Below are 27,701 nucleotides of genomic sequence, written 5' to 3'. Positions count from 1 at the left end.
CCGAGGTTGACCTGGAGCCGGGCCTGTGTTCCTCCTTCCGTCTCCAGCCCAGGCGTCCTATTCCTGGACCTGGAGGCCCAGGCAGTCACTGTGTGGGGGAGCTCGGCTCTGTGGTCACTTTCTGCGCTGCCCTCTCCACCAGACACGCTTCTGACAACGGTGGGCCCGTGAGAACAGGCAGTCCCACCTCCCAGGCCTGGGACTGACCTCTCCGCGTGGCTCAACTCTTGGCTGCATGCCACATCTTGGCAGCTGTGGTGTCAGTGACTCTCTGTAGATATGAGGTCGCTCCACTGAGGTCTGGCTGGGCTCTGGGTCCGAGCCATTCTCATCAGTCTTAGGCGGTGGGTCACCAAGTCCAAAGGGCGACCTGAGTGTATTCTTGTGCTGGTGGCAGATTGCTTCCATTTCAGAGACCTTCACCATTGCACCTGTTCTTCAGTGAAAGCCGCTCAGTCGTGTCCGACTCTTTGTGACTCCATGGACTATACAGCCCATGGAATTCTCCAGTGCCGGGGTCCAGCCCCGGTGGATCCAGGGAATTCAAAGGGTGGATGGAGTCGTCGAGGAAAACTTATTTATTTATTAATATAAGATTAGATTAGGAAGAAATAGTGTAGTAGGAAAATTAAGTGGAGAGAAGAGGCTGATTAACTTGGGTTACGTGGAAAACCAATAAAGTTCCAGACAAGGAGCTTGCATCATCTACGTTAGGCCCCGGCGCCCCTTTGAATATCGGAGAGTGCCCCGCCTTGGGCTCTCTCTCTTACGGATCTTAGAAGCCGGGACAAATAAGTAGACACAGTGAGCCTCCACGTTCCAAGGGATCAGCCTGAAAAGGAGAGGGAGGGAGCAAGAGAAAGAACCAACATGGGGGAAGCCAGGCTTGTGCAAAAACCCCCTTCAACTTTATTATTTAAAAGGTGTTTATATACCCTACATTTTACATAATGGAAGATACAGAGTCACACAGGGGCAGCAGTCCTGACCCTTTCTGTATATCTTTTTTGTATACAAAAGGTCTCAGGTGATTTACATTATCTTCTGGCCAGGAGGCTTGCTAACACTTTTTTGGCTCTCTTTCTTAATGAATGTTAATCTCGTTTCCCCTGAAGTGTTTTTCTTTTCTGAATCTCCTTTTTTTTCTTTTTTTCCTGCATCTCCTTAAAGCACTAAAGTTACATCTCTATAGAACAAAGGTACAGTGGGTTATAACAAAGAAGGTACTTAACTCAAAGATCTACTGTTGCTAATACCAGGTCTACTACTTGTTTTTCTATATACCTAAAAATAAAGGATATGAAAATTTGGCAGCAAGTATTGGCTCAACTAGTGAAACTTTTAATCAGTCCTATTCTAATGATTTTGACTCCTCGGAAGCTCCTACATTCCTAGGATGTTTTAAGCTTCCTGTGCCTCCTGCGGTCAGGAGGCCTCAAACAATCACATGCGCAGCTGTACAAGTCCTGCAGGCAGGCTAGAAAGCCATCAGAGGGGTTTTTGGATTGAAACACTCTCAAATGCAGGACTAAAGCCCTGAATCGACTTTTTCCAGAGAATGTCAGAAGAGTGGAAAAGCAGGCAGATTCTTATTTTTAGGGGGGTGGATGCTCAGGAAATTCCAGGGGGAAAACCTGAGGTCTGATTAGCCTTGCCATCAGAGCTCTGCCACATGACCTTGTCACGGGTGGAATTCCTCACGCTAGCTCCCGGCACTCCAGGCCAGAATAACTGGAGTGGGTAGCCTTTCCCTTCTCCAGGGAGTCTGCCCAAACCAGGGATCGAACCCAGGTCTCCCATATTGCAGGCGGATTCTTTACCAGGTGAGCCACCAGGGAAGCCCAAGAATACTGGAGTGGGTAGCCTATCTCCTCTCCAGGGGATCTTCCCGACCCAGGAATCGAACCAGGGTCTCCTGCATTGCACGTGGATTCTTTACCAACTGAGCTACCCGGGAAGCCCTCTGTTCTTCAGTATGCTCAGATTTGATGTTGCAGAGCAGTGGAAAACTAGGGGCGGTCTGCAGGAATGTCAGCCAAGGCAGTCTGAAGCCCTCTGGATCTTTCTTTTCCTATCCCTCACCTCTGAAAAGGAGACTTGGTTTTGCTCACACTGAAATGATGGAGAATATGGGTATCTAGGACGAGATGGTTGGGTGGCATCACCGACTCAATGGTCCTGAGTTTGAGCAAGTTCTGGGAAATAGTGAAGGCCGGCGAAGCCTGGCATGCTGCAGTTCACAGGGTCACAGAGAGCCAGACACGAATGACCGACTGAACAACAGCAAGGCGTCGGGAGGGTGTGAGATTCAGGGGTGTCGGGAGATGTGGCATCCCTTGTAACCGACTGGGCTTCACTCTGATGTCTTCTCCACAGAGGGATCTCCTTGCTGCGTTTGACAGTGGAGACCAGAAGGTGTTCTTCAGGCTGTGGGAGGAGCACATCCCCAGGCCCATCCGGGATGGCGACTCTCTGGCCCAGAAGCTGGAGTTCTACGTTCACATCCACTTTGCCATCTACCTCCTGAGGCACTCCGCACGCAGACCTGTAGGTTCACCTTGTGCTGGGGGGTTGGCCCACAGGGTGTGCTAAAGGAGGATGTTAGCCGTTACCTTTTGCAAATGAGGATTAAGTTAGTTTTTCAGCCCTTTTATCTATTGCTTCCCAGGAGTAGGCCTCGTATGTCCGGATGAATGCTTCTTCTGTCTCATTCCCAGCAGCTTCTTTTCTAATTTGTATGGAAAGTTAATCATTTCTGTAATGATAGCTATGTCCTCGTTTGCTTGACTATCTCAAGATGGGTATGTCTAAGAGAATGCATCTTTAGACCACATTTTCAACCAGAAGATGAATTTAAGCTTAAACAGCGGGAAAATGGTGTGCCCATTTGTGAAAGTTTGAGTGATGGGTTGAATTGAGCTTCTGCAGTCTTTTCCTGGAGGTGTGAAAGAGAGGGGAGCAGACACAGGCTGCTCCGTGAGTAAATCTTGGGGTGTGGAGGGAATGACAGAGGGGGGCCAGCCAGGCTGACATCGGACCATCTGCCTTTGTTTTGTGACTTCTCCATGTCCTGGCTACTGCCCTGAGGACCTGTGTTAACTTATTAACATGTCAGTGGCCACAGGAGGGGTCAGAGTGGAGGGAGCAGCTATATAACAAATTGTAGTAGCTGTTCTTGGAAGGCTGATCCTAAAGATGGTTCTCAGGTGGGTGCCATCGTGGGAGATTTTCATTTCCCTTGTGTCTGTTTTTGCTAATTTTTTCTGTTTTGTTATAAGATTTTTAAAAAATCGATAAAATTTTTAAGTCCAGTGGGCTTCATGGTATAGGTGAAGGGAGATACATTGATGAGAAGAACTGGCCTGTGTATGAGGCTGTGAGGGACCTAACAAGTGAGGCCAGGGAAGACCTCGTTGAGGCCCAGGGGGAGGTGGAAACCTGGCGGGGGGCGGGGACCCGACTTGCCTGGGGTTGCACCCAGAAGTAGTGAAGCTGGCAAGCTCACTTCCTGGTTGGCTTAATAAAAGAAGGTAATGATGATATGGAAACTGCTGTTTCAAAAAACTGTTCACCCTTAAGTGCTTGCTTTGGCAGCACATATACTGTTAAAAAAAAAAAATTGGAATGACACAGTGAAGATTAGCATGGCCCCTGTGCAAGGATGTCATGCAAATTCGTGAGGAGTTCCATATTAAAAAAAAAAAACAACAAAAAAAAACTATTCACCCTTAAAAACCTCTCCTAAGGAAATCACAGGAATGCAGACAAATATTTTTTTCTGCTCTCTGTACTATGAAAACGATGTGCATATCTAATAATGGGGCATTGGTTAAATAAATTATGATAGACCCACAAGATGAGGTTTTGTCGTGCCATTAAGAAAGATGTTGATGAATTTAAGGATATCAGAAAATGGTAATGATAAAGTGAAAAGGCAGCGCTTGAACTATATATATTATACATCCAGTTCTCTGATATTCCTGGCAGTTTCATGAAGGGGTGAAACAGGGGGTGATGTTCGGATGACTGGAGACAGCTCGCAGGCTGGGCCAGGCGAGGAGGATGCCAGCAATGTGGCTGGAACCGAGGGATCCTTGGAGGGACGATGGGTGAACCGGTAAGCCGGCATCAAGCCGGAGATCTCAGACATCCTCCTTCCTTGCAGGACAAAGAGGACCTGGATGAAAGGATTTCTTATTTCAAAACCTACCTGGAGACCAAAGGGGCGGCCCTGAGCCAGACCACGGAGTTCCTGCCTTTCTACGCCCTGCCTTTTGTTCCCAACCCCATGGTGCACCCTTCATTTAAAGAACTCTTCCAGGTAAGCGACTGGCTCCAGATCTTGGATCCTGGGCAGCACGGCAGTTCCACCTTTTATACGCTGGTGATTTCTGAAGGATGCTGTAAAAAAACACTAAAATTTGCATATGTTGTATTTGAAAGAAGGTACAGGTAATTTGCTTTAACAAACTTTTCTTCTGCTGTAAAATGTGATTTTGTTGTTGTTATTGCACCAAGACTTGTTAACTCAGACTGACAAAATATTGTAAAATATACTAACCTCTTCAGTCATTCTTTGTAAACTTTTGCAGTATTGAAACGATAACCTATTCAATTATAATGAAAACTAGTAGCCAGAGAAAAATCTAGGCTACTTTACACAATCACTGGCCATGTATATTTTGATTTGTGTTAAAATTCTCACTTACTTGGTATATATTTGATTGTCTGATTTCGTACTACATTATTTCCATCAGACTATTTGTCTATAGCTCTTTTAATTGTTATATTTCATTTTACTTGACATTTTAACATAGTATTTATAAATAAAATTTACCTATTAAGGTAATTTTTTGTTGACTTACTAAAATTAACACATCCCACTGAGAAGTTTATTGAAATGTATTTAGAAACAAATATTTTGATATGACTATATAGTTTTTCTAAAGATCTCACACTGTTCAAAAATTTGTATGGCACTTGCTCCCCAACCACTGAACAATGGATGCAATTCTTCTAAATTCAGTACATTTCAGTTTCTACTATTTTTCTCTGTTTACTGAATTCAGTAAAACCAATTTCGTTACTCCTGAATCAGTTCAGTTCACTTCAGTCACTCAGTCTTGTCCGACTCTTTGCGACCCCATGAATCGCAGCACACCAGGCCTCCCTGTCCATCACCAATTCTCGGAGTCTACTCAAACTCATGTCCATTGAGTCGGTGATGCCATCCAGCCATCTCATCCTCTGTCGTCCCCTCTCCTCCTGCCCCCAATCCCTCCCAGCATCAGGGTCTTTTCCAGTGAGTCAGCTCTTCGCATGAGGTGGCTGATGCTAAAGCTGAAACTCCAGTACTCCTGAGTAGCAGCTGCTAAATTGAAGGTCAGGTGGTTGACTCATTCTGTCAAAGCCAGATTGTTGTATAGTGGTGCAGTTGAATCCTCTGCTTGTTTTTCTGGTCAGTCCCAATTTAGTTCTACTGTTTTCTCCTAAAAGGTTAAAAATATAGAATGGTTACAAAGGTGATGAACCTTGCAGTGGAAGGTTAGATTTTCTCACAGTCAAGGTTCTGTTATGAGAGTTACTACATGGCTGTGTGGCTGCAGCTTAGGTCAAGGTGAGGTGGAGCTGGGAGAGTCATGGAAAGGTTCCCGCTGAGTCCTCGGCAGGTCTGATGTTCCAAGACTGAGTTCAAGTTCCTGTTCAGAGTTCAGGAGGTTAGAGATCATCAGTATTCAGAGAGTCATTTTATTCTCCCTTTTTTTCCTTTTACTGCTCTCTAAATATATTCTTTCAGTGGTCATCACAGATACTTCAGTGTACATAATAAAATCTAAAGTTAGTATATTTACTCTCTTCCTGACCATTATAAGGACCTCATTTAACTTACGGGCTGTAGTTGTCAAATATTTTAGTATATACTTTAGCCCCACAAAATCTGAACTTTTAAAAATTTTATGCAGTCAAAAAAAAATTTAAGAAATCAGTATCAGTATCAATTTACCCTTAGGTTCACCAATATTTTTGTTTACTATTCCATGTAGAAGCCCTTCCGCCCAGGATCGTTTTCACCCCTACTTGAAAGATGCTCCTTTAGAAACTCCTTTCATTGAGGATCCCTTCTTTCAGTTGTTGTCTGAAAGCATCTGTACTGCTTTCTCAGACAGGGTTAAAATAGTCTTTTCCAATGAGTCAACTCTTCACATGAGGTGGCCAAAGTACTGGAGTTTCAGCTTTAGCATCATTCCTTCCAAGAACACACAGGACTGATCTCATTTAGAATGGACTGGTTGGATCTCCTTGCAGTCCAAGGGACTCTCAAGAATCTTCTCCAACACTACAGTTCAAAAGCATCAATTCTTCGGCGCTCAGCCTTCTTCACAGTCCAACTCTCACATCCATACATGACTACTGGAAAAACCATAGGAGTGTCTTAGGGATACCCAAATATTTTATTTTGCTTTTTTTGTTTAAGATGTCTTGGTTTATGTTGGCCAACCTAGCGATCCTTTCCCGAGATTGATTTCTATACAGTTGAGCACAGAGAGCCTCAAGCTAGAGCACACCATATGAGTTTCCTGCAGTTGTTATGACAAAGGACTACATACTGGGTGGTTTAAAACAACAGAAATTGCTTGTCTCACAGTTTACGAGGCCATAAACGTGAAAGCAGGGTGTCGAGGGACTGTGCTCCCTATAAAACTTCTAGGAGAAGATCCTTCCTTACCTTTTCCAGCTTCCAGTAGCCTCAGGTGTCCCTTGGTTTGTGGCTGCGTGATTCTTAATCTCTGCTCTGTCTTTGCATGGCTGTCTTCTCTCCATGTCTGTGCCTAACTGTCCTTCTTCTTATAAGGACACCAGTCATATTGGATTAAGAGCTTATTCTCATTCAGCCTCCTCTGAGCTAATTTCTTCTGCAGTGTCCCCACTCCCCTGACCTCACATTCCGAGGAGATTAAGGCTTCAGCATGTCTTTTTAGGGGACACGGTTCAACCCACATCAGACCCATTAGAAATAGAGTCATCATGCTGTGTCAGGGAATTACAAAATTTTTAAGATATCAGACTTTTCTGCTTATTTGGCAGTATTTTTTTTGAAGAGTCAGAGAATGCACAGGATAGACCAGTGGAGTGGGGTGAGGGGTGAGAGCGATGAGAGCTGGAGGGAGAAGTGGGGAGGATGGGCAGGTCGGAGGAGATGGGACAGGATCTCAGAGCCAAGTGGACGTGAATTTTTAGCAGCAGAACTTTTAGTGGGACCTCCTGGTTTAGTGGTAGATACTCTTGTCTAAGAACCCTCAGGAAAATTGTCCCAAGAAAGGTCGTTGCTTGTGACACTTATTCTTTCACTACTTAAGTTATTATTTTTTCCTTCTCAGTGAACATTATTTGAGATAAATATTTTATTTTTAAGGAAGAAATCAAACTAGGCTCATATCAGAATGCGGGACATGATGGAGTATTTGAGGCAGACGACCGCTTCTCTCTGTTTTTCTTGTCTGAGTGAGGTTGATGGAAATGAGTCCCTTTCTTCCGGGGACTTTCTGTAACAGCGATAATTGTATATGCCTGCCAGAGCCACGTATGCCTAAACCATACTGAATTATTTTTGGTTTTCAGCCTAATAAGGTTACTTGACATCCTTGAAATATTCAAATCATGTACAGGGTTATTTTTTCCCTGATTATGAAAGGACTCTGTCCTTTCCTCCTGAAGTAGGCTCTTGAATCTTCTGTAAGCAAATTGGTCAAATGTCCTAAAACCTGTGTTTTACAGCATCACACCACTGGCAAGACATCTTGCTTCTGATTTCAGTAACTGTGGCAGAGCTGTTTCATCCTGAAGGCCACAGTTTGACAATGTTTGTTGGCATTTAAAGATCTGGTGCTTTTCTTATTTTTCCTTGTTCTTTTTTCCTTACTTTAGGATTCTTGGACTCCAGAATTAAAGTTGAAATTGGAAAAGTTTCTGGCTTTAATGTTCAAAGCCAGTAACACGCCAAAGCTTTTAACATTATATGTATCCTTTTAAAGCAAATGGAGACCACCTATGGAATTAATAGTCCCCTGTGTATATGTGTGTGTGTGTGTGTGTGTGTGTGTGTGTGCTAAGTCATTTCTGTTGTGTCCAACTCTTTGTGACCCCCTGGACTGTAGCCTGCTGGGCTCCTCTGTCCGTGGGGATTCTCCAGGCAAGAATCCTGGAGTGGGTTGCCATTTCCTCCTCCAGGGGATCTTCCCAAGCCAGGGATCAAACCCTCTTACATCTCCTGCATAGGCAGGTGGGTTGTTTATCATTAGCGCCCCCTGGGAAGCCCAAGAATGGCTTGCTGCTGCTGCTAAGTCGCTTCAGTCGTGTCCAACTCTGTGCGACCCCGTAGACAGCAGCCCACCAGGCTCCCCGTCCCTGGGATTCTCCAGGCAAGAACACTGGAGTGGATTGTCATTTCCTTCTCCAATGCATGAAAGTGAAAAGTGAAAGTGAAGTCGCTTAGTAGTGACCAACTCCTAGCGACCCCATGGACTGCAGCCCACCAGGCTCCCCCATCCCTGGGATTTTCCAGGCAAGAGTACTGGAGTGGGGTGCCATTGCCTTCTCCGAAGAATGGCTTAGATGGCCTCAAATAGGGATGGTTGTGGTTGTGCTGCTTCTGTACTCGAGTGAATGAAGCACTAACAAGAGCACGTGCCGAGGCCTGTAAAGAGTTGACTTCTGTGGCATTGGGTCTCTGAGACTTGGCGAGGGTCTTATTTTCCTGTCATGTGCCAAGAAGCTGTCTTGAGTAGAAAAAAAATAATGCCTGTCTTCTTGGAAAAGAACTCTTTGGAATTGTCCCTTTACTGAAGGTTAGTCACTTAAGGCCTTGAGGTCATGATGTATCGATCAACTCAGATATAACTTGTCCTTCCAATCAGGACTTTTAAGAAACAACTTTGTTGAGGTGTAATTTACATACCATAAAATTTGCCCACAGTAAGTATGTTATTGAATGATTTTTAGCAAATGCACAGAGCTGTGCAGCCATCACCATGATCCAGTTTAAACAGAGGCACTTTTGAGAGTAGAAGGGGGACACTGACCCAGGACAGAGAGGCCCAGGACGAGGTGGAAGTGGAGCCTGTCCAGGGAGGAGCAAGGCTGTTGCCTGCCCATGGAGGCTCCCTTCCCAGAGCTGGTTGGTCCCTAAGGATGCGCATCTCCTTTTATTCTGAACAAGCATGTAGCAAAAGTTATTTCATGATAAGAGTTAGCATTTTGAATTGTAAAGTTGGTGCTTGTTTTGTTTACCGTAATAAAAAATTTAGGCCACTCTGCTGGGTGATGCCTTCTGCTTCCATTCTGACTCCAAAGCACTGGACTCTCTTTTCCTAATTGGACTCTGAATAGAAATCCCTGGGATTTCATGACACGTTTCTCCTGCTTCCGCTTCCTGAACATCCAGTGGCTCCCTCTTGCCTGTACTCAGCTCCTCACCTTACCCTGATACTGCCCCCAGACGGGGCTTAGTACACCTCCCGTTTCCACTTTTATATCTTCAAGTTCTTCCCTCTGCCCACATGTTTGCATACCCAGTTCCTTTCCCTCTTAGAGTTTTGTATAAAAGGACAGTTTTCAGTGAAATTAGAACTTCTCCAACTTGGCTTATGGCTTTTTTAATATACTTTAAAAAAGTATTTCTTAGGACTTCCCTGGTAGTCCAGTAGCTGGGATTTTGTGCTCCCAATGCAGGGAGCCCGGGTTCAATCCCTGGTCAGGGAGCTAGATCCCACATCCTGCAACTAAGAGTTCACCTGCCACAACTAAAGATCCTGTGCAGTCAAATAAATAACTAAAAAAATAAAAAGCCTTTCTCCTTAAAGGTAACAGGTACCAACCATTATGTAAAGATTCTAAAAGAAAATTTTTACATAATAAATGATACTGGTATATTAATAATAGCACCCACTTCACAGGAATAGTATGAGGATTGAGTTAATCCATGAAAAACCTGCTTAAAACTGCCCAACACATAGTAAGCACTTGTGTTATTGTTAGCTGTTGTATTATAGTTTGCAAACACTTGTCACCTTTTATCCCATTCAACATTTGTTTCGAAGCAAATACACTGAAGTCCAGTAGGTAACTTTAAACATTATTCCTCTCTTTTCTTTCTTACATGGAAATATTTGGAGTTCAGTTCAACACATATATTAAACTGAATAGTGTGCTAGGAATTAGGGATAAAAGAAAAAGCCAAGATCATTGTCTTAGCTGGAGTTTTGAACATGAAAATGGGTGTCTGTGAGGCAGACAGAATGAGGGATAGGAGTTCCAGGTAGAGGGAACAGCTTGTGCCCAAGTGCTGAGCCAGTGTGTCTGGGACACTGAAGGATTCAGTGTTGCTGGGGCAGAAGGATTGAGATGGAGAGAGTCAGTCCTCCGGGTCGTGGAGGTTTGTGTGAGGTCCCCTGAGTAATGAGGAGAAAAACATGGTCATGTTTATATTTTTTTTAAATCACTCTCTTTTTATTCCTGATTATAAAATTAATCCTAGTCCTTATAGAAAGTTTAGAAAGCACAGAAATGCATTTGTTTGTACACATACACTTCAAAGTATGTAATGTTTATAATAAGCAAGGAGAGACATCTCTATGCATGTATATTTTTAAATATTTTTCTTAAATGAAGAGAATGTTTCCTCATAGCCTTAAAATATTCTTCAAAAATAGGTGGTCTCAAAGTTTAAACAGAAATTACCTGTGTCCCAGCAATTCCTCTCCTAGCTGTATCCTCAAGAGAAACAAAAGTGTCCATCTCCACAGCAGCTTGTACATGAATGTTCACAGCAGCATTATCCAAAATAGGCAAAAAGTACAAACAGCCCAGATGTCCATCCTTTGATGCATGGATGACCAAGTACACACAGTGGAATGTTACGTGGCAATACAAGTGAGGGAGTTACTGATCTGTACTACTACATGCATGAATCCTGAAAACATGATGCTAAAATGGAAGAAGCCAGGCACAGAAGGCTGCATACTATATGATTCCATTTGTGTGAAGGGGCCAGAAAAGGCAGATCTGTAGAGAGTGGGTAAGTGGCTGCCTAGGGCGGGGGAGGGTGGTGAGAGGGGGTCGGGACCGCTGATGGCACAGGGTCTTTTTCTTGGGTGATGAAAATATTTCACTCCTGATTGCGGTGATGGTTGGACAACTCTGTGAATGTATTGAAAACCATGGAAATGTACGCTTTAAATGGGTGAATTCTATAATATGTGAATTACATCTCAATAAAGCTGTTACCAGAAAAAGTAAGGAAACCCACATAAAACAGGTGAACACCTTGGCCTTCAGTCATGTGGCCAGATGTGTGAAGCTGAGGCTCAAACCCAGGCCACCCCGCAGTAGCGACTGGTCACAGTTGCTGTGCCATGCTCTTTTCATCAAAATCTGTTTCCTTAGGCTGGTTGCTTTAGCACTGAAGGTACAGAGGAAAAGGGTATGAACACAGATTTGCATTTTCAGTCCAATGTTTTGGTAAGGAGGCCAGCTGGGGGCTTTTGGACGCACAGACTGGTTCCTGAGATGGAGAGAGGAGAATTTCCTTAAGGGTAGTCACCCTAGGATTGAGAAGTCGGTTAACTGTGTTTGCTCTTCATCGGCTTCCGGTTACCTGTCCTGAGCGGTTAACCGTCTCAGCTGTTGATGGGGTTCGGGTTACCTGTCCTGAGATAGTGGGCTAGCTGTCTTCTCTGTTCATCGGGTCCCGGTTCCCTGTCCGGAGATTTCTCTTTTTCACCGCATCGGGGCTGTTTCCCAGATCGCCCAGCGCAATGAGAGGGATACCCTGAGTACTGTCTCCTGAATGCCTGTTTTCCTGAATGCCTGTTTTCCTGAACTTCTTCTCATCCCAGAGGGAGAATGGACAAAGCAACAAAGGTAAATTACCTAGATTAACCGTTTTTAAATAACTTCGCCAACTCAAGTTTTAAGTAATGAAATGGAGAGAATTCCACAGACTTGGCCAAAGAGGGCTTTGAAAGTCTAAATACTTACGAAGTGCTTCGCAGTCCCTTTGCTCTGCATTGCTTGAGGCCCACTTCTCAGGGTGGCTGGTACTGTTAGCTTTGTCTCATATGTCAGATGGCTAAGACGGGGAGAATCCACTCAGGTGCCAGAAAATGTCAGGGCGGCAGCAGGTAGACGGCGCAGTGCAGCACAAGTGGGGAGAGAGTTGTTTCCGTGTCTTCACTTTCACCTTGAACTAGTCTAGTCTAATGGGGTTTTATCTCAGCAGCATGTGGAGTGTCCATTCTTATAAAGCGTTTCCATTTTTCACAAAGTAGGAATTCCAGTCTTAAATTTTTAGCGTAAACTGATGGTTTTTCCATGATGAGTCATTTTTACCAGACCCCTTCATTTTTCAGAAAGATGAGAAAAATTTTAGTTTACGTGGTGGCCACAAGTGGGGTTCTTTGTAGGAGTTTTGTCTCTGATGAACACGATTATGAAAGCGGCTGAAGTTACCCTGTTGGAAAGGGTGTGTGAGGTGCTTCTTGCCTTTGCTAAGTACCGACAGCATCATCCCCGATTCCCAGCAGGTGGAGTGTTACTACACGAAATAGCACGTTTGTCCTTTTCACAGCAGTCCTGCCAGAGAGGATTTCGAAACTTCCTGCCATTGTTTCTGTTTCCTTTTAGAGAGTTAAAGTTTTCCAAAGAACAAAAGCGTTAGGAAGTTGTCATTTGGCTCTTGGTTCTCCAGCACTGGGAGGATGAGCAGTGCTGAGATCCCCAGGAGGGCTTCAGTAACTTCAGGTGGGAGGCCCTGGGGTGTCTGTTCTCCACCTCGGGAGCCCCGTGGCCTCCAGCCCGGCGGTTCCAACTGTACAGCCAGTTCCGCAGCCAGGCCGCCCCCTCCTGGAGCTCCAAGGGCCCCACGTGGAGGGGTGGCAGGTCTCAGGAACCCTCCTCTCCATCTGGCCGAACATGGAGGAGCGGGGTGCAGATGTGTTCTCATGGGGTCAACGGGGACCTCTCCGAGGGCCGCAGGCCGCAGCCTTGAACCGTCGGGGTAGCTTTGCCCCCAGCACGGTGACCCCGAGGACGAGTGCAGCCCCCAGGACAGCTCTGTACTGGGTCAGCGCGGGTCCGGCCCGGTTTTCTCCCACTTGGCACAGCTGGAACTCTTCAGCTGGGCCGGCACTCGGGCCTCGCCGTGCACCTCCCGGGAACGCTCTTGTGCTCCACAACTTCTGTTTCTCTAGCCGTCCAAGCAAACCACCTCAGACTTGGTGGCACAAAGCAGCAATGTCCATTTGTTACTATGATCCTCTTGCGTGGTGTGGGAGTTAGGGGCTCAGTCAGTTCTCCCTTAGGGTTTCTCCCGGGTACAGATGGAGCCGGGTCGGGTCGAGCCACCTCCAAGGCTTCCACGAGCATAGGTGTGGTGGCTGATGCTGGCTGTCGGCTGAGCTCTCAGCACAGGCCCTGGGCCGGGACCCCCAAGTGGACTCTCCTCGTGGCCTGGGCTTCCTCAGGACCTGGCAGCCGGGTTCCCACCCAGGGTGAATGTCTCCAGAGGGGTGCGGATGGAAGCCATTTCACCTCTTCACCCAGGCTCTGAAGTAGCTCGGTGTTGTTTCTGGTGCATTCTCTTCATTACAAGCAAATTCCTGAAGCCTACATTCAAAGGAAGGAGAATTACGTTCCACCTCTCGACGGGAAGGAGTGTCAGAGACTTTGCAGTCATGTTTTTTTTTTTTTTAATAAATTTATTTATTTTAATTGGAGGCTAATTACTTTACAATATTGTATTGGTTTTGCCATACATCAACATGAATCTGCCACGGGTGTACATGTGTTTACAGTCATGTTTTAAAACTACCGCCCCACCTGTGTCTTCAGGTCCCTGAGGACTGCCTCAATGCTTGACTGAGTCTGTTCAGTCCCTGTTCAGATTTGGTCTTTGGACTCCTAGGCACTGAAGGCAGGAAGGTGGTGAGAAACTTCCCCCGGATTGCCGAGTTTCTGCCAGCCCCTGCCACCTGGCATGCCCTGCAGTTTAGGGGGATAGCTTCTTGGCAGGAACCAGTTATGTCTCCAGTAAGTGGCCCAGTTTTGCAGACAAAAATAAACATGGGTGGGGGGAGTGCACGTAGAAGAGCCTATGTGTTTTCTACAGACCTTTCATTTGGTATTTCAGCAAGGAGACCAGGGTTCTGAGCCTTCAAGTTCGATTTGAGTTTTCCGAGGCTAGCAAAGCAGGATGTCTGTGGAATTGAGTCTGGCAGGCACAGTGTGTGGTCTGTGGAATTGAGTCTGGCAGGCACAGTGTGTGTCTGCGGCAGAATAGCCCCCAAGTGCAGTGTCGCCATGGAGATGAGGGAATAGCACCCGGCAGGGCACTTGTGCCAGGGGCTCGGGCCACAGCATCACCACAGCTAGTTGTCACCACTTTGAGTGACTGGATAATATCATTATGTGTCTGAATAGGAAGGTTTCATGGGCACAGTGAGATTTCCATTAACTATTTCTTTTCTTCTTTTTGTTTTCTCTTTTTAATTCGTTATTATTTCCCTAAACTTTGGAAGAAGGGTGGGCAAAGTGTTTGGAGTATTGAAAAGTCCCTCAAAAGGAATTATATTAAAAATGGTGTTAGGAATAAAAACTTAGGTTGGCAGCATAGCATGTTGGATTATTATTTTCACCTAGCCATCTAAAAAAGGATATAGAAATAGCATCTTTCAGCATTCCTGGTATTATCCATTTGGCCCCTTCAGAAAATGGGCAACTGATCATTTCTCTGGAGTTCAGAGCTATAAATAGTGTTTCTGAAAATGATGACTGATATTCCTAGTTCCAAGCCAGGCTTCAGCAGTACATGAACTGTGAACTTCCACATGTTCAAGCTGGTTTTAGAAAAGGCAGAGGAACCAGAGATCAAATTGCCAACATCTGCTGGATCATCGAAAAAGCAAGAGAGTTCCAGAAAAACATCTATTTCTGCTTTATTGACTATGCCAAAGCCTTTGACTGTGTGGATCACAATCAACTGTGGAAAATTCTGAAAGAGATGGGAATACCAGACCACCTGACCTGCCTCTTGAGAAACCTCTATGCAGGTCAGGAAGCAACAGTTAGAACTGGACATAGAACAACAGACTGGTTCCAAATAGGAGAAGGAGTACGTCAGGGCTATATATTGTCACCCTGCTTATTTAACTTATATGCAGAGTACATCTTGAGAAACGCTGGAATGGAAGAAGCACAAGCTGGAATCAAGATTGCCGGGAGAAATATCAATAACCTCAGATATGCAGATGACACCACCCTTATGGCAGAAAGTGAAGAAGAACTAAAGAGCCTCTTGATGAAAGTGAAAGAGGAGAGTGAAAAAGTTGTCTTAAAGCTCACCATCAGAAAACTAAGATCATGGCATCCAGTCCCATCACTTCATGGCAAATAAATGGGGAAACAGTGGAAACAGTGGCTGACTTTATCTTTCTGGGCTCCAAAATCACTGCAGATGGTGATTGTAGCCATGAAATTAAAAGACACTTGCTCCTTGGAAGGAAAGTTATGACCAACCTAGACAGCATATTAAAAAGCAGAGACATTACTTTGCTGGGAAAGGTCTGTCTAATCAAGACTATGGTTTTCAAGTAGTCATGTGTGGATGTGAGAGTTGGACTATAAAGAAGGTTGAGCACCGAAGAATTGATGCTTTTGAACTGTGGTGTTGGAGAAGACTCTTGAGAGTCCCTCGGACTGCAAGGAGACCCAACCAGTCCATCCTAAAGAAGATCAGTCCTGGGTGTTCATTGGAAGGCCTGATGTTGAAGCCGAAACTCCAATACTTTGGCCACCTCATGCGAAGAGCTGACTCATTGGAAAAGACCCTGATGCTGGGAAAGACTGAGGGCAGGAGGAGAAGGGGACGACAGAGGATGAGATGGTTGGATGGCATCACAGACTCAATGGACACGGGTTTGGGTGGACTCCGGGAGTTGGTGATGGACAGGGAGGCCTGGCGTGCTGCGGTTCATGGGGTCACAGATTTGGACACAACTGAGCGACTGAACTGAACTGAACTGATTCCTAGTTCTTTCTAGTCTTAACTTTCTTTATCCAGCGTTTGTGGGTTAGCAAAAGAACAAAGAACTGATTTATATCTAAATACAAAGAAAAAAGTGTATATATTGTAAAAACAGGGTGATCGATTTAGTTTTTTATATTGTTTTTCAGTCGCTGAGTTGTATTGGATTCTTTATGACCCCGTGGACTGCAGGACACCAGGCTCCTCTGTCCTGCACTGTCTCCCAGAGTTTGCTCAGATTCATGTTCATTGAGTCAGTGATGCTGTCTAACCATCTCATCTTCTGCCGCCCTCTTCACCATGTGCCTTCAATCTTTCCCAGCATCGGGGTCTTTTCCAATGAGTCACCTCTTCACATCAGGTGGCCAAAGTATTGGAGCTTCAGCTTCAGCATCAGTCCTTCCAATGAATATTCAGCATTGATTTTTATATTAGGTTAGAAAAAATTTCTGTATTTTGAAAGTATTGTCTTGAGCAGCCTAGAGGGTCTCCAAAGTGAAATCTCATCTACGCTTATAAAAAAGCAATGCATCTAAATGTAGTGTAAATGTTAACACGAGAAAACTTGACGGCTGTACTGTAGTGAAGATCTCCATCACTTTTGTTGTTGTTTCATTTCATGCTGGAGTTAAAAAAAACTGTCTGTGACATTAACTGGCATTCTTTTAGTTGTATATATGTTTTGTTTAAAGCTTGCAGTTCTTTGTCCAAAAAATGGACAAAGAATGCAGTTCTTTGGACTTTTGCACAAATTATGTCAGTGACTTTGAAATATAAAGTGTCTCAATAAGTTTTGCTGGCATGACTATGGCAGTTTCATTAAAATAACATGGGGCAAGACATCTCCACGAAAAGTTAACATCTTGGAAGGCAAGGCATCTTGGCTTAGTTGTCCTTCTCTCGTAAAACTTTTGACAGGGAAAAGAAAGAGTCAGAGTTCTGTTTAATGCTCAGAAATAGAGTTGATATTTTGAGCTGTAACCCAGATATCTTACAGTAATGGTTAGGTCCTGTTTATAACTGTTAAGTTCTCTGCACATTGATATCTTTGGATAGCAGACTGTTTTTGCTAACAGAGAAGGAGTTGCCTACTTCTCTCTTTTCCTGTTTATAAAATTTGAATTTTTTTTCTCCATGAATGAAACTGATTTTTATAAGTAAATACTGGGTTTTGTGGGCTTCCCCTGTGGCTCTGCGGTAAAGAATCCACCTTCAATGCAGGAGATGAAGAGACACAGGTTCAATCCCTGGTTCAGGAGAAGGGCATGGCAACCCACTCCAATGTTCTTGCCTGGAGAATCCCATGAACAGAGGAGCCTGGTGGGCTGCAGTCCATAGGGTCGCAAAGAGTCAGACATGACTGAGCGACTTAACAGCAACTCTTTTCTGTAGGCTGCTGGTAGTTAGGGCTCTTTTCTCTCAGGTTACTATACTTTGAAACTGTCATAAATTCCATTTCTTTGTTCTCAAGGTAAAAGCTCCACAAATAGTCCCTTACATTTAGTTAATCAACAATGAGTTTCTGAGGGGAGTTTTTTGGTGCAGTCCCATTTCAAGAGGGACTACTTGGGTGACATTAACATTGATGGTTTGAGAAGTCATTTGACCCAGCTAATGGGTTTTGGTATTTCATTCCTCTGCCACTCGGTACATGTTGAGAAAAATCTCATAGATTCTCTCTAGTATTTATTACCATAAAATCGGACTGTGAATAATCTAAAATTTTCATCCTTGAAAGTTCTTATCTATGTAATTTTGAGTTCTGGATGTATGAAAAAGCTTAAATAATACTTAGTGGGGAAAGAAGGTAGTGAGTCTCAATATTATATTAGGAGAATGATAAATGATTTCCAGGGATATTCTCCAGAGGTTCAAATACTGGATATAAATTTGTTTCAGATGACTTTTTAAAGTTATCTTTCAATACTGAAATTTGATGGGTATTAAATAATAATAATAATTCATTATGTGATATTTTGGGTTTTAATAGTTAAAGTATTTTACTTCTGCACATCAACAGTTCTGAAACATGAAGGTTTTTAAAATACAGTGGAATGTGGGTTATCATCATAGCTGTTTAGGATACAAATTAAGAGGAATAGATAATTTCAGGCAGTGTTTCTCAAACATGCAGTTATGTGTCAGAGCCATTTGAGGAGTTTGTTAACAGTGTAGGTACTTAGCCCCTACCCAGTATCCACAAAATCAGTCTCTGAAGTTGAAGCGTGATCATTTTTATTTTTGGATGATTCTGATGTATTTCAGAGTTTACATACCACTGCTTTAGGACATAACCTTTCTGCCATTTTTTCAAGTGATCTACTTATATAGAAATAAATTTAGAAAATCTTTGACCCTTTTCCATGAAAGGAAATAATAATAATAGCTGCCATGTATGGCCCACCAGGTGACTGCAGCCACAAAATTAAAAGACACTTGCTCCTTGGAGAGATAGCTATGACATATCTAGATGTATTAAAAAACAGAGACATCACTTTGCCAACAAAGGTCCATAAAGTCAAAGCTTTGGTTTTTCCAGTAGTCATATATGGATGTGGAAGTTGGACCATAAAGAAGGCTGAGTGCCAGAGAAGTGATGCTTTCTAACTGAGGTGCTGGAGAAGACTCTTGAGAGTCCCTTGGACTGCGAGGAGATCAAACCAATCCTAAAGGAAATTCTAAAGATCAATCCTAAAGGAAATCAACCCTGAACATTCACTGGAAGGACTGGTGCTGAAGGTGAAGCTCCAATACTTGGCCACTTGATGCAAAGAACTGACTCATTGGAAAAGACCCTGGTGCTGGGAAAGATTGAGGTCTAGAGGAGAAGGGGATGACAGAGGATGAGATGGCTGGATGGTATCATCGACTCAGTGGACATGAGTTGAGCAAACTCTGGGAGATGGGAAGGACAGGGAAGCCTGGTGTGAGGCAGTGCATGGAGTCGCAGAGAGTTTGACACGACTGAGCAACTAAGCATAGCACAGCATAGTCGATTTACAGTATTATATTAGTTTCCAGTATACATACAACATAGTGATTCAATATTTTTATAGGTTATATTCCTTAAAGTTATTATAAAATAATGCCTGTATTTGGTCTCTATAATTTTAAAGTCTCTCTGTATGCATGAAATGTGTCCTAAAATGAAGACTTTACATATTATACAGCACCTGGATTGGGACACAGTGAGTTAACATGGGTGTGGGGGCAGCAACAGGTCCTTCCATCAAAAGTGTGACCTTCCAGGCAAGGGAGAAGGTAGGACTGAGGCAAGGAGGGTGGACACCGATGAAGAGTCCAGCTGTGCCCAGGGTGGCTTGGCCATCTTGTGCCGCTGTGAAGGATGGGGGCAGGGTGGTAGTGGGCTTCCAGGAAGAAAACCCTAGAACCTTTCAAGGCTACTGCTCTAAGGCCCAGTAGGGTGGCTTATGCTTTCTCAAACTGGCAGAGTGAACACCTGGCATCTTACCTAATTGTGGATTTGAATTTGCTCAGCACCCATCACGCAGCCCTAACTTTTACTTAAAAGGAAGAACTTATCCCTCATACAGACTCACAGGGCACAAACAGAGAAAAAGACTCGGTTTTGGTTCAGCCATTTTGTGAATTGATGACAGAAAGAAACACTGAGTTCATTTCTCATATATGTAGAGAGAGGAACTGAAGTTGTATGGGATTCAGCCAAGGAAATAGATTTTGTTAGGAAAGTCAGTGATGAGTAGTTAAACTATCACGGTAAAACATTTAAAAAAAATCAAGGACTTCCCTGACATCCAGTGGTTAAGACCCTGTGCTTCCAATGCAAGGGGCACAAGTTCTATCTCTGGTCAGGGAACACAAAGATCCCACCTGCCCTGCAGTGCGGCCAAAAAGAAGAAATTAAAAAATCGGTGATTACAAAGCACTTTGTAAGTAAATGTGGCATAAACAGAAGTGTTAAATACGCAGTGCTAAGTTCATTGTTATAGTAAAATATTCTCACAGGAGGCATGGCATTCACTTGAGAAGAATATAATTATTTTTTATTTTGTAGGGTTTTAAAAAAATCTTTTTAAATTTTGTTTTTGTTTCTTTAAAAAATTATTTATTTATTTATAGCTGTGCTGAGTCCTCCTTGCTGCAGGGGCCTTTCTTTAGTTACAGCAAGCAGGGGCTACTCTCTAGTCGTGACGTAGTAGCCTCTCTGGTTGAGGAGCACAGGCCCTCGAGCACGCAGGCTTCAGAAGCTGCAGTGTGTACGCTCAGTAGTTGTGGCCCATGGGCCGAGTTGCTCCATGGCACGTGGGATCTTCTCGGATCAGGGATGGAACCCGTGTCTCCTGCATTGACAGACGGATTCTTTGCCATTGAGCCACCAGGGAAACCCCTTGTAGACTTTTTTTTTTTAAACATCGCTTTTTTGTTTTGTTTCACTGTAAATTGTCTTCCTAGACATGTTGCAGCAGCTCCACCAGCAGCTGGTAGAAGCTGAGCGTAGGTCCATGACGTACCTGAAACGGTACAACAGGATCCAGGCCGACTACCACAACCTCATCGGAGTCACGGCAGAGCTGGTGGATTCTCTGGAGGCCACAGTCAGTGGCAAGATGGTAAGGAGGTCCCCCATTGTCCACGTGTGTTCTTGAGATAAAGATGAGTTGCGGGCACGGATGATTCCTCACCACCCCCAGCCAGTGATACTTTCCCCCAACTTGACAAAGCCGGGTGCAGCTGCTTATCACGCTGCTGCAGTATTTCACCCATCTTCCCTGACACATTACCTACTGCGTCTTTATTTCTCTAGACTGTTCTTAGTGTTACCAAAGAATAAATGAGCAGCAGAAAAAAAATTATGTTGTGGCATAAAAATGGAGGGAGATATTCTTTTGGTATATAGGAGACCTGTGGGTTTTCGTATACTGATTTTGTATCCAGTAACCTTTCTGAACTCCATTAATCTGAGAGATTCTTTTGATCAATTCTCCTGTATTCTAGATTGGCAGTCATATCACTTTCAAATAGTGATTTTTTTCCCCCCTTATATATCCTAACTTTCTTTTTCCCCCCACATAACTGATTAGCTAAGACTCTGGGAGTTGAATGAGTTCATGGGCATGTTTATTTCCGACTTTAGTGGGAGTGACTTGAGTGTTTTACTCAATAAAAAGATAGAAAGCATAATAAAATCACATTCTGGAAATAGAATTTTTTTTTTTGGAAGTAATTGTGGGTTCACGTGTGATTTTAAGGCATAGTGCAGAGTCCTTGTATCCTCTTCTCAGTTTCCACCAGTTGTAATAGTTTGCAAAACGATAGTGCAGTGTCTCAGCCAAGATACTGGCACTGATACAATTTATTGCTTTATCCTGATTTCCCCAGTTTTACTTGTACTCCTGTGTGTGTCTATATGTGTATGTTTTAAGCTTTATACAACTTTATCACCAATATAGATTTATGTATTAAACTTGCTTTAGCACCTTAAAAATGTGATTACAAAATGAAATGTATTCTAGAAGTTTTCGAAAATATAGAACTATGCAAAAATAAGAGTAAAATTACCTGCTATTATCTCACTTAGTAATAACACTTGTTAACATTCCAGACTTTTTTTTTTTCCCAAAACTTGGATACATGCATTTTACAGAAATGGGCTCAGTTCACACAGTCTTCTAGTTTGCTTTTCTCCTAAATACCGAATCATGCATTCTTGAAGTCATTAAATGTCCTCCTATGATGCTCACCTCTTGTGGCTGTGTTTTCTATCAGGTTATTTAGCGTGTTGGGTCTCTATTGTTGGACATTAGCGTTGTTTCCAGGTTTTTACTTTCATAAGGGCTCATTTAGGTAAACACTTGAAAGGAATCAGTTATGCAGTTCCCTGGGATTACCCCAGAACTCTAGGCCAGAGCAACAGCTGTGGATTGCTTTGTGCTATAATAGCTTGTGAAAGTCGCTTAATCATGTCTGACTCTTTGCCACCCCATGGACTGCACAGTCCATGGAATACTCCAGGCCAGAATACTGGAGTGGGTAGCCTTTCCCTTCTCCCGGGGATCTTCCCAACCCAGGGATCAAACCCGGGTCTCCTGCATTGCAGGTGGATTCTTTTAAATATGTTTTAATACCCTACACCGAAACGTCTTTGCCCGGATGAAAACACAGCACATAAACGTTCACAGAACTGCTGAAAGTTGCATGGTGTGGCTGGAATGGCCGAAGCTAGGGGGTGGGGAGTGGCATGTATTGGAAGACGAGGCGGGGGAGGTGCATCGGGGATGGTCACGGAGAGATCTGTAGACTGTGCTTAGGAACTTGTGTTTCACCCTGCAGTTAGTGAGGAGCATTTGAAATGTGTATCTTGAAAATTGTTCGGGTTTTTTAGTTCTGAAAATAACACGTACCGACTTTTCTTTAGTACAGAGAAGTACCAGAAACAAAACAAAGATGGCTTATATAATCACTGTTAACAAAAAAAAGAAGAAAAGAAGGCATGCACATTGAAAATTCAAATAGTACAGAAATAAAAGAAAACATGTGTTTTCCTTTTGCCATCTCTCCTATTAGACAATAACTGCCATCATCATGGTGTGGCTGCCACGGCCAGGGTTGATGTGATGCCAGGCGTGGCCCGCTGACCACAGGTGGGACCTGAGCTCTTACTGCCGGAGTGTGGGAGCAGAGGCCCACACACCACCAGGCAGGGGGTTGGAAGGACCTCCAGTGTCAAGACATGGGGTTGGGGCAGAGGGCAGCACTGGCATCTGAACTAGCTTGTTTTTATTGTAAAAGAAATACATGCTCATAGTAAAAAATTGAAATACTTCAGAGGAGTATATAGTTAAGAACAAAAGGCCCCTTCCACACACAGTTTCTTAGTCTCATTTTCTTGCAAGATTAACACTTGTGTATGACTTCAGAACCCTTCTGCCCATACATGTGCGTGCGTGTGCATATACACATACTACTTGGGGTTATGTAACCCATTATCCTCTCAAACTTGCTATTTCACTTTCAGCATATCTTGGAAATCTTTCCACATGACCACACACTGCTTCATTCTTTTTAATGCTTGTACATTATTCCACTGTAAGGGTGAGCCATAATTTGTCAGATCTCTGATGATGAACGTTTAGATTTTTTTGTTTGCTATAACACAAAATATTGTACATACTGTTTATATCCTTATATATACAGTATACCCTTGAATGTAGGGAAGATAAGCACCTGAATGGAATTGCTAGGTCAGAAGTTATGGGCATTAAAGTTTTGGTGAGTGAGTCAAGTCGCTCAGTCGTGTCCGACTCTTTGCGACCCCATGGACTGTAGCCTACCAGGCTTCTCCGTCCATGGGATTCTCCAGGCAAGAATAGTGGAGTGGGTTACCATTTCCTACTCCAGGGGATCTTCCCGACCCAGGGATTGAACCCGGGTCTCCCGCATTGGAGGCAGACGCTTTAACCTCTGAGCCACCAGGGAAACTGGTTTTGATAGATGTTGCCAAATTATTTCCTCAAAGATTTCAACAATGTCTACCCACCCTCCACCCCCAGTAGCATATCAGAATATCTATTTCTTCACACATTCGCCAACACTAGGCATGATTATACTTTGAAACTTTTGCTGGTTGGGTGAGTCAGTCAGTCAGTTCAGTCGCTCAGTCGTGTCCGACTCTTTGCAACCCCATGAATCGCAGCACGCCAGGCCTCCCTGTCCATCACCAACTCCCGGAGTTCACTCAGACTCACGTCCATCTAGTCAGTGATGCCATCCAGCCATCTCATCCTCGGTCGTCCCCTTCTCCTCCAATTTACATTTATTTAATTATGTGTGAGGCCAAATATATTTTATTTTATTTTATTTTATTTATTTTTTTTTTTTGAAGGTGGAAAAAATAACTTTATTATAATGCTACCACATAGAAATGACTGTTTTAATTCTTTCATCTCAGTTTGGTTGGTTGGTTGGTTTAGTCGCTAAGTCGTGTCTGACTCTTGCGACCCCACAGACTGTAGCCTGACAGGCTCCTCTGTCCATAGGATTCTCCAGGCAAGAATACGGGAGTGGGTTGCCATTTCCTTCTCCATAAATATATTTTAATATGTCTTTATGCCATTTATATTTTGTCTTTTAGTCAACTATTGTATACATGTCCTGACCTCTTTTCACTTGTTTTAAGCAAGAAGGTGACAGAATCAGATTTCCATGTTAAAGAAATGGTTCTGGTACCAAAGGAGAGGAAGCAATTTCAGAAGCAAAGCGTTGCTCCAAAGTCTCAGAAATCACAGAAAACTCTAGAAGTCCAGAACTGAAAAGTGTCCAGTGTATCTGCCATTTAGAAAGTAATTGGTAGTGGCCTTTACCATGGGAGTTTCTGTGGGGCGATGCAGACAGGGGCTCAACTGGGGTGTGTGGACAGGTAAAGGGAAGGCGAGGCAGCAGACATCGGCTGCTCTTTTAAGGACTGTGGCTGTAAAGGAGGAAAATCGAGAGGGTGGTTGATAGATGAGGACCTCGGGAGGAGAAAGGGGAAGGTATTTTTGAAATATGAAATATATCCGGACACGTTTCTAGGTTGTAGGAAAGGAACTGGTATAAAAGGAAAGGTGAGATGCACAGGATGAACAAGGAATGTTTGAATTTTGATCTTATAGGCATTTGGAGGAGATGGGCTGAGGATAATGTAGGAGGTGCAGCCTTGAGATGGTCATTCAGCCAGATGACCTGAGAAATTCTCCACGAGGAACAGTCTTTCTTGTGGCTGAAACAGACCGGAGGTTTCCAGGGGGCAGACAGGAGAACCACAGGGAGAGAAGGGGTCTAGTCCAGTGTTCCTGCTCCTTCCAACCCACCAGTCATTTGAGTAGTCGTCCTCTTGTAGGCATGAGTGAGCGAGCGTTGGGAAGGGACACCTGTTACATTAGCACGTGGGAGTTCACCACATAGAGTCAGGAGACTGGGAAAAGAAGTGTCCGTCCAACAGTCAGGCATAGAAGAAGTCTGGAAGGAGGAAAACTGTCTGGTGGCTCAGTGGTAAAGAATCCACCTGTAATGCGGGAGACGCGGGTTCAATCCCCGGGTCAGGAATATCCCCTGGAAAAGAGAAAGGCAATCCACTCCAGTATACTTGCCTGGAAAATCCCATGGACAGAGGAACCTGGTGGGTTACAGTCTATGGGATTGCAAAAGAAGTCAGACACAACTTAGCAACTAAACAGCAACAACCTCTAGGGATTGGCTTGTGGGGCAGGGTGGACTGGGGACAGGTTGGGGCACTCTTACCTCTTTTTTTTGACCACATGGCTTGTGGTATCTTAATTTCCTGAGCAGGGATGGAACCCAGGCCCTTGGCAATGAGAAAGGAGTCCTAACCATTGAATCACCAGGGAATTCTCGTTTTTATATATATTAAAAAAGATGTAAGATGAGAAGAAAACGTTTCAGAGATTACCACCTTAGATGCTAGATATCAGTCCTGAATCATGGCAGCTAATGACAGAGGCATGAGGGGTGCTAAGAAAGAGGGCATCGTGTAACTGCTTTGATGCAGAAGTAACCCAGCTCCCGTCGTCAAGCGCTGGGTGGTTCATAACAAGTCTCCATCACTCACTCAGTTACTGTTTACTGAGCGTCTATTATGTGCTGGGCTCTCCCCTGGTCCCCGAGACGTAGGCCTCCTTCATCTCTTCCCACAGGTCCGGAAAGCAGGAGGCAGACCCGTTGGTTTTCTTGAGTCCACTGCTTGAGCCCAGATCTTCAGATTTTAAGCCCAGCATTCTTTCTATCATGACTTTCCATCCATTCTTACCGCTCCCCACTCCCCCTGCCCTACCATGACTTCACCGCTTGAATTAACAAAAAATTGGTTTAAAATCAAGTTTATTATATGGGAATTCCCTGGCTGTCCAGTGGCTAGGCGCTTTCACTGCAGAGGGCCCAGGTTCAATCCCTGGTCGGGGAACTAAGATCCCGCCAGCCAGACAGTGTGCCAAAAAAAAAAGTTTATTTTGCAGGGCAGCGGGAGTATGTTAAGTGCAAATACATGACTTAAAGTATGTTATCCCGTGGTCACACCTGGAGAGTGTTAGTTTTCTCATCAGGCTCAACTCACTAGAGCTCCGATGTTAAAGGAAAATCTTACCCCCGCGGCCATGGAGGGTCAGTGCCCACACCGGCCAGGGCAACACTCACCAGCAATCCCTTCTCTGTCCTCTGCAGATCACTCCCGAGTACCTGCAGAGCGTCTGTGTCCGCCTCTTCAGCAACCAGATGCGGCAGAGCCTGGCCCGCAGCGTGGACTTCACAAGGCCCGGCACGGTGAGGCTCGCAGATTTCACCCTGTGTGTTAGTCGCTCCGGCATGTCCAACTCTTTGTGACCCCATGGACTGTAGCCTACAAGGCTCCTCTGTCCATAGGATTCTCCAGGCAAGGATACTGGAGTGGGTTGCCATAGATCATACCATAACTTTAAAAAATGAGAGAGCAGGAGAAAATACATTCGGGAGTCTGCGTTTCAGCAGGCTTTGGAGATCCGTACTTTCCCAGAAGGAAAAGAAAGCTGTTTTTGGAGAGTGAGCAGCTGGAAGACAGCCTCCTAGTCAGGGAGACAGGTTGATCTCTTCCAGGTGGGGCCGCTCTGTAGGCCCTAGGGCCAGTAACAGCAGCAGGTCAGGAGGAAACCAAGGCAACCTCATCCTCTTTTACAGGCAACTGCCAGGTCTCAGCCAGGGCCTTTCTTTTTCTCTCTTTTAACTTTATACTTAGAGTCATTGCAAACTTACAGAAAAGTTGCAAAAATAGCCCGAAGGACACTTGTATACCCTTTACCCATATTCCCCAACTACTGGCATTTAACTCACTTGTTCACTTCCTCTACACACACATGCACACACACACACAATATGTTTTCTGAGCCATTTGAGGATAAATTACATATATTATGTCCTTTTCTCCTAAATACTTAAGTGCAGCATGCATTCATCAATAGGAATGTTCTCTTATGTGACTATGATTCTCAGTTTCAGCACATTTAATCTTGATGCGGTATTCTACCTCATTACCTACTGTGCATTTCCCAGTTTTGTCGGCTGAGCCTTTAACACCCTTTACAGCATCTCCCCACCGCCACCCCATAGTGTGGGGTCAGGTGTTACGTTGACGTGTCCCGACTCTTTAGCCTCCTTTCGTTGTGAAGGTCCTCTCAGTCCTTCTTTCTTTGACTTTCACGACATTTTAGAAGAAGGTAGTCCTTCCCCTCCTTTAAAAACAGAACATTTCTCCTTTTGCGGTTGTTTCCTTGCGGTTAGATTCAGGTTTGCATTACAGGCCAAAAGGCGATGTGTCCTTCCTAGGAGAGCTCATCTGGAGGCTCGGGGAGTTGGTTGGGTCCTTAACCAAGGGGCAAACAGAGTACACCAGCGTCTCCCGAGGGAGTTTTCGGTTCGTGGACTCCTGTCCCAGGAGATACCAACCTGCCGCCTGGTCCAGAGGCTTGTGTGGAGCTGGGCAGTTAGGAGGGAAGTGGCACCCCCAAGAATCAGAGCCCCATCACCTGAGGGTCAGAGCCCCTCCCCAAGAGTCAGAGCCCACCCCCACAAGGGTCAGAGCCCACCCCGAGGGTCAGAGCCCCTCCCCGAGGGTCAG

General features: G+C 44.4%; 1 protein-coding gene and 1 non-coding gene across 2 annotated transcripts in view; both read left to right on the top strand.

Moving 5' to 3' along the window:
- ARMC9 (armadillo repeat containing 9) overlaps window positions 1–27,701 on the top strand; it is a 93,571-nt gene that overhangs the window by 9,820 nt on the left and 56,050 nt on the right. The window contains exons 4-9 of the mRNA XM_040229374.1: window positions 2,377–2,547; window positions 4,166–4,321; window positions 7,927–8,019; window positions 11,895–11,919; window positions 20,513–20,670; window positions 26,276–26,374. Of these exons, the coding sequence (XP_040085308.1) occupies window positions 2,377–2,547; window positions 4,166–4,321; window positions 7,927–8,019; window positions 11,895–11,919; window positions 20,513–20,670; window positions 26,276–26,374 (702 nt within the window). The remainder of the gene's footprint in view (window positions 1–2,376; window positions 2,548–4,165; window positions 4,322–7,926; window positions 8,020–11,894; window positions 11,920–20,512; window positions 20,671–26,275; window positions 26,375–27,701) is intronic.
- Window positions 3,592–3,696, top strand: LOC120855270. The gene has a single exon (XR_005719232.1). It is a non-coding gene; the product is annotated as a U6 spliceosomal RNA (small nuclear RNA).

Source organism: Oryx dammah, unplaced genomic scaffold, assembly GCF_014754425.2.
Source record: "Oryx dammah isolate SB20612 unplaced genomic scaffold, SCBI_Odam_1.1 HiC_scaffold_27, whole genome shotgun sequence".
NCBI lineage: Eukaryota > Metazoa > Chordata > Mammalia > Artiodactyla > Bovidae > Oryx > Oryx dammah.
The sequence above is the reverse complement of the archived record's forward strand: the minus strand, read 5'-3'. Positions and strand labels throughout refer to the sequence as shown.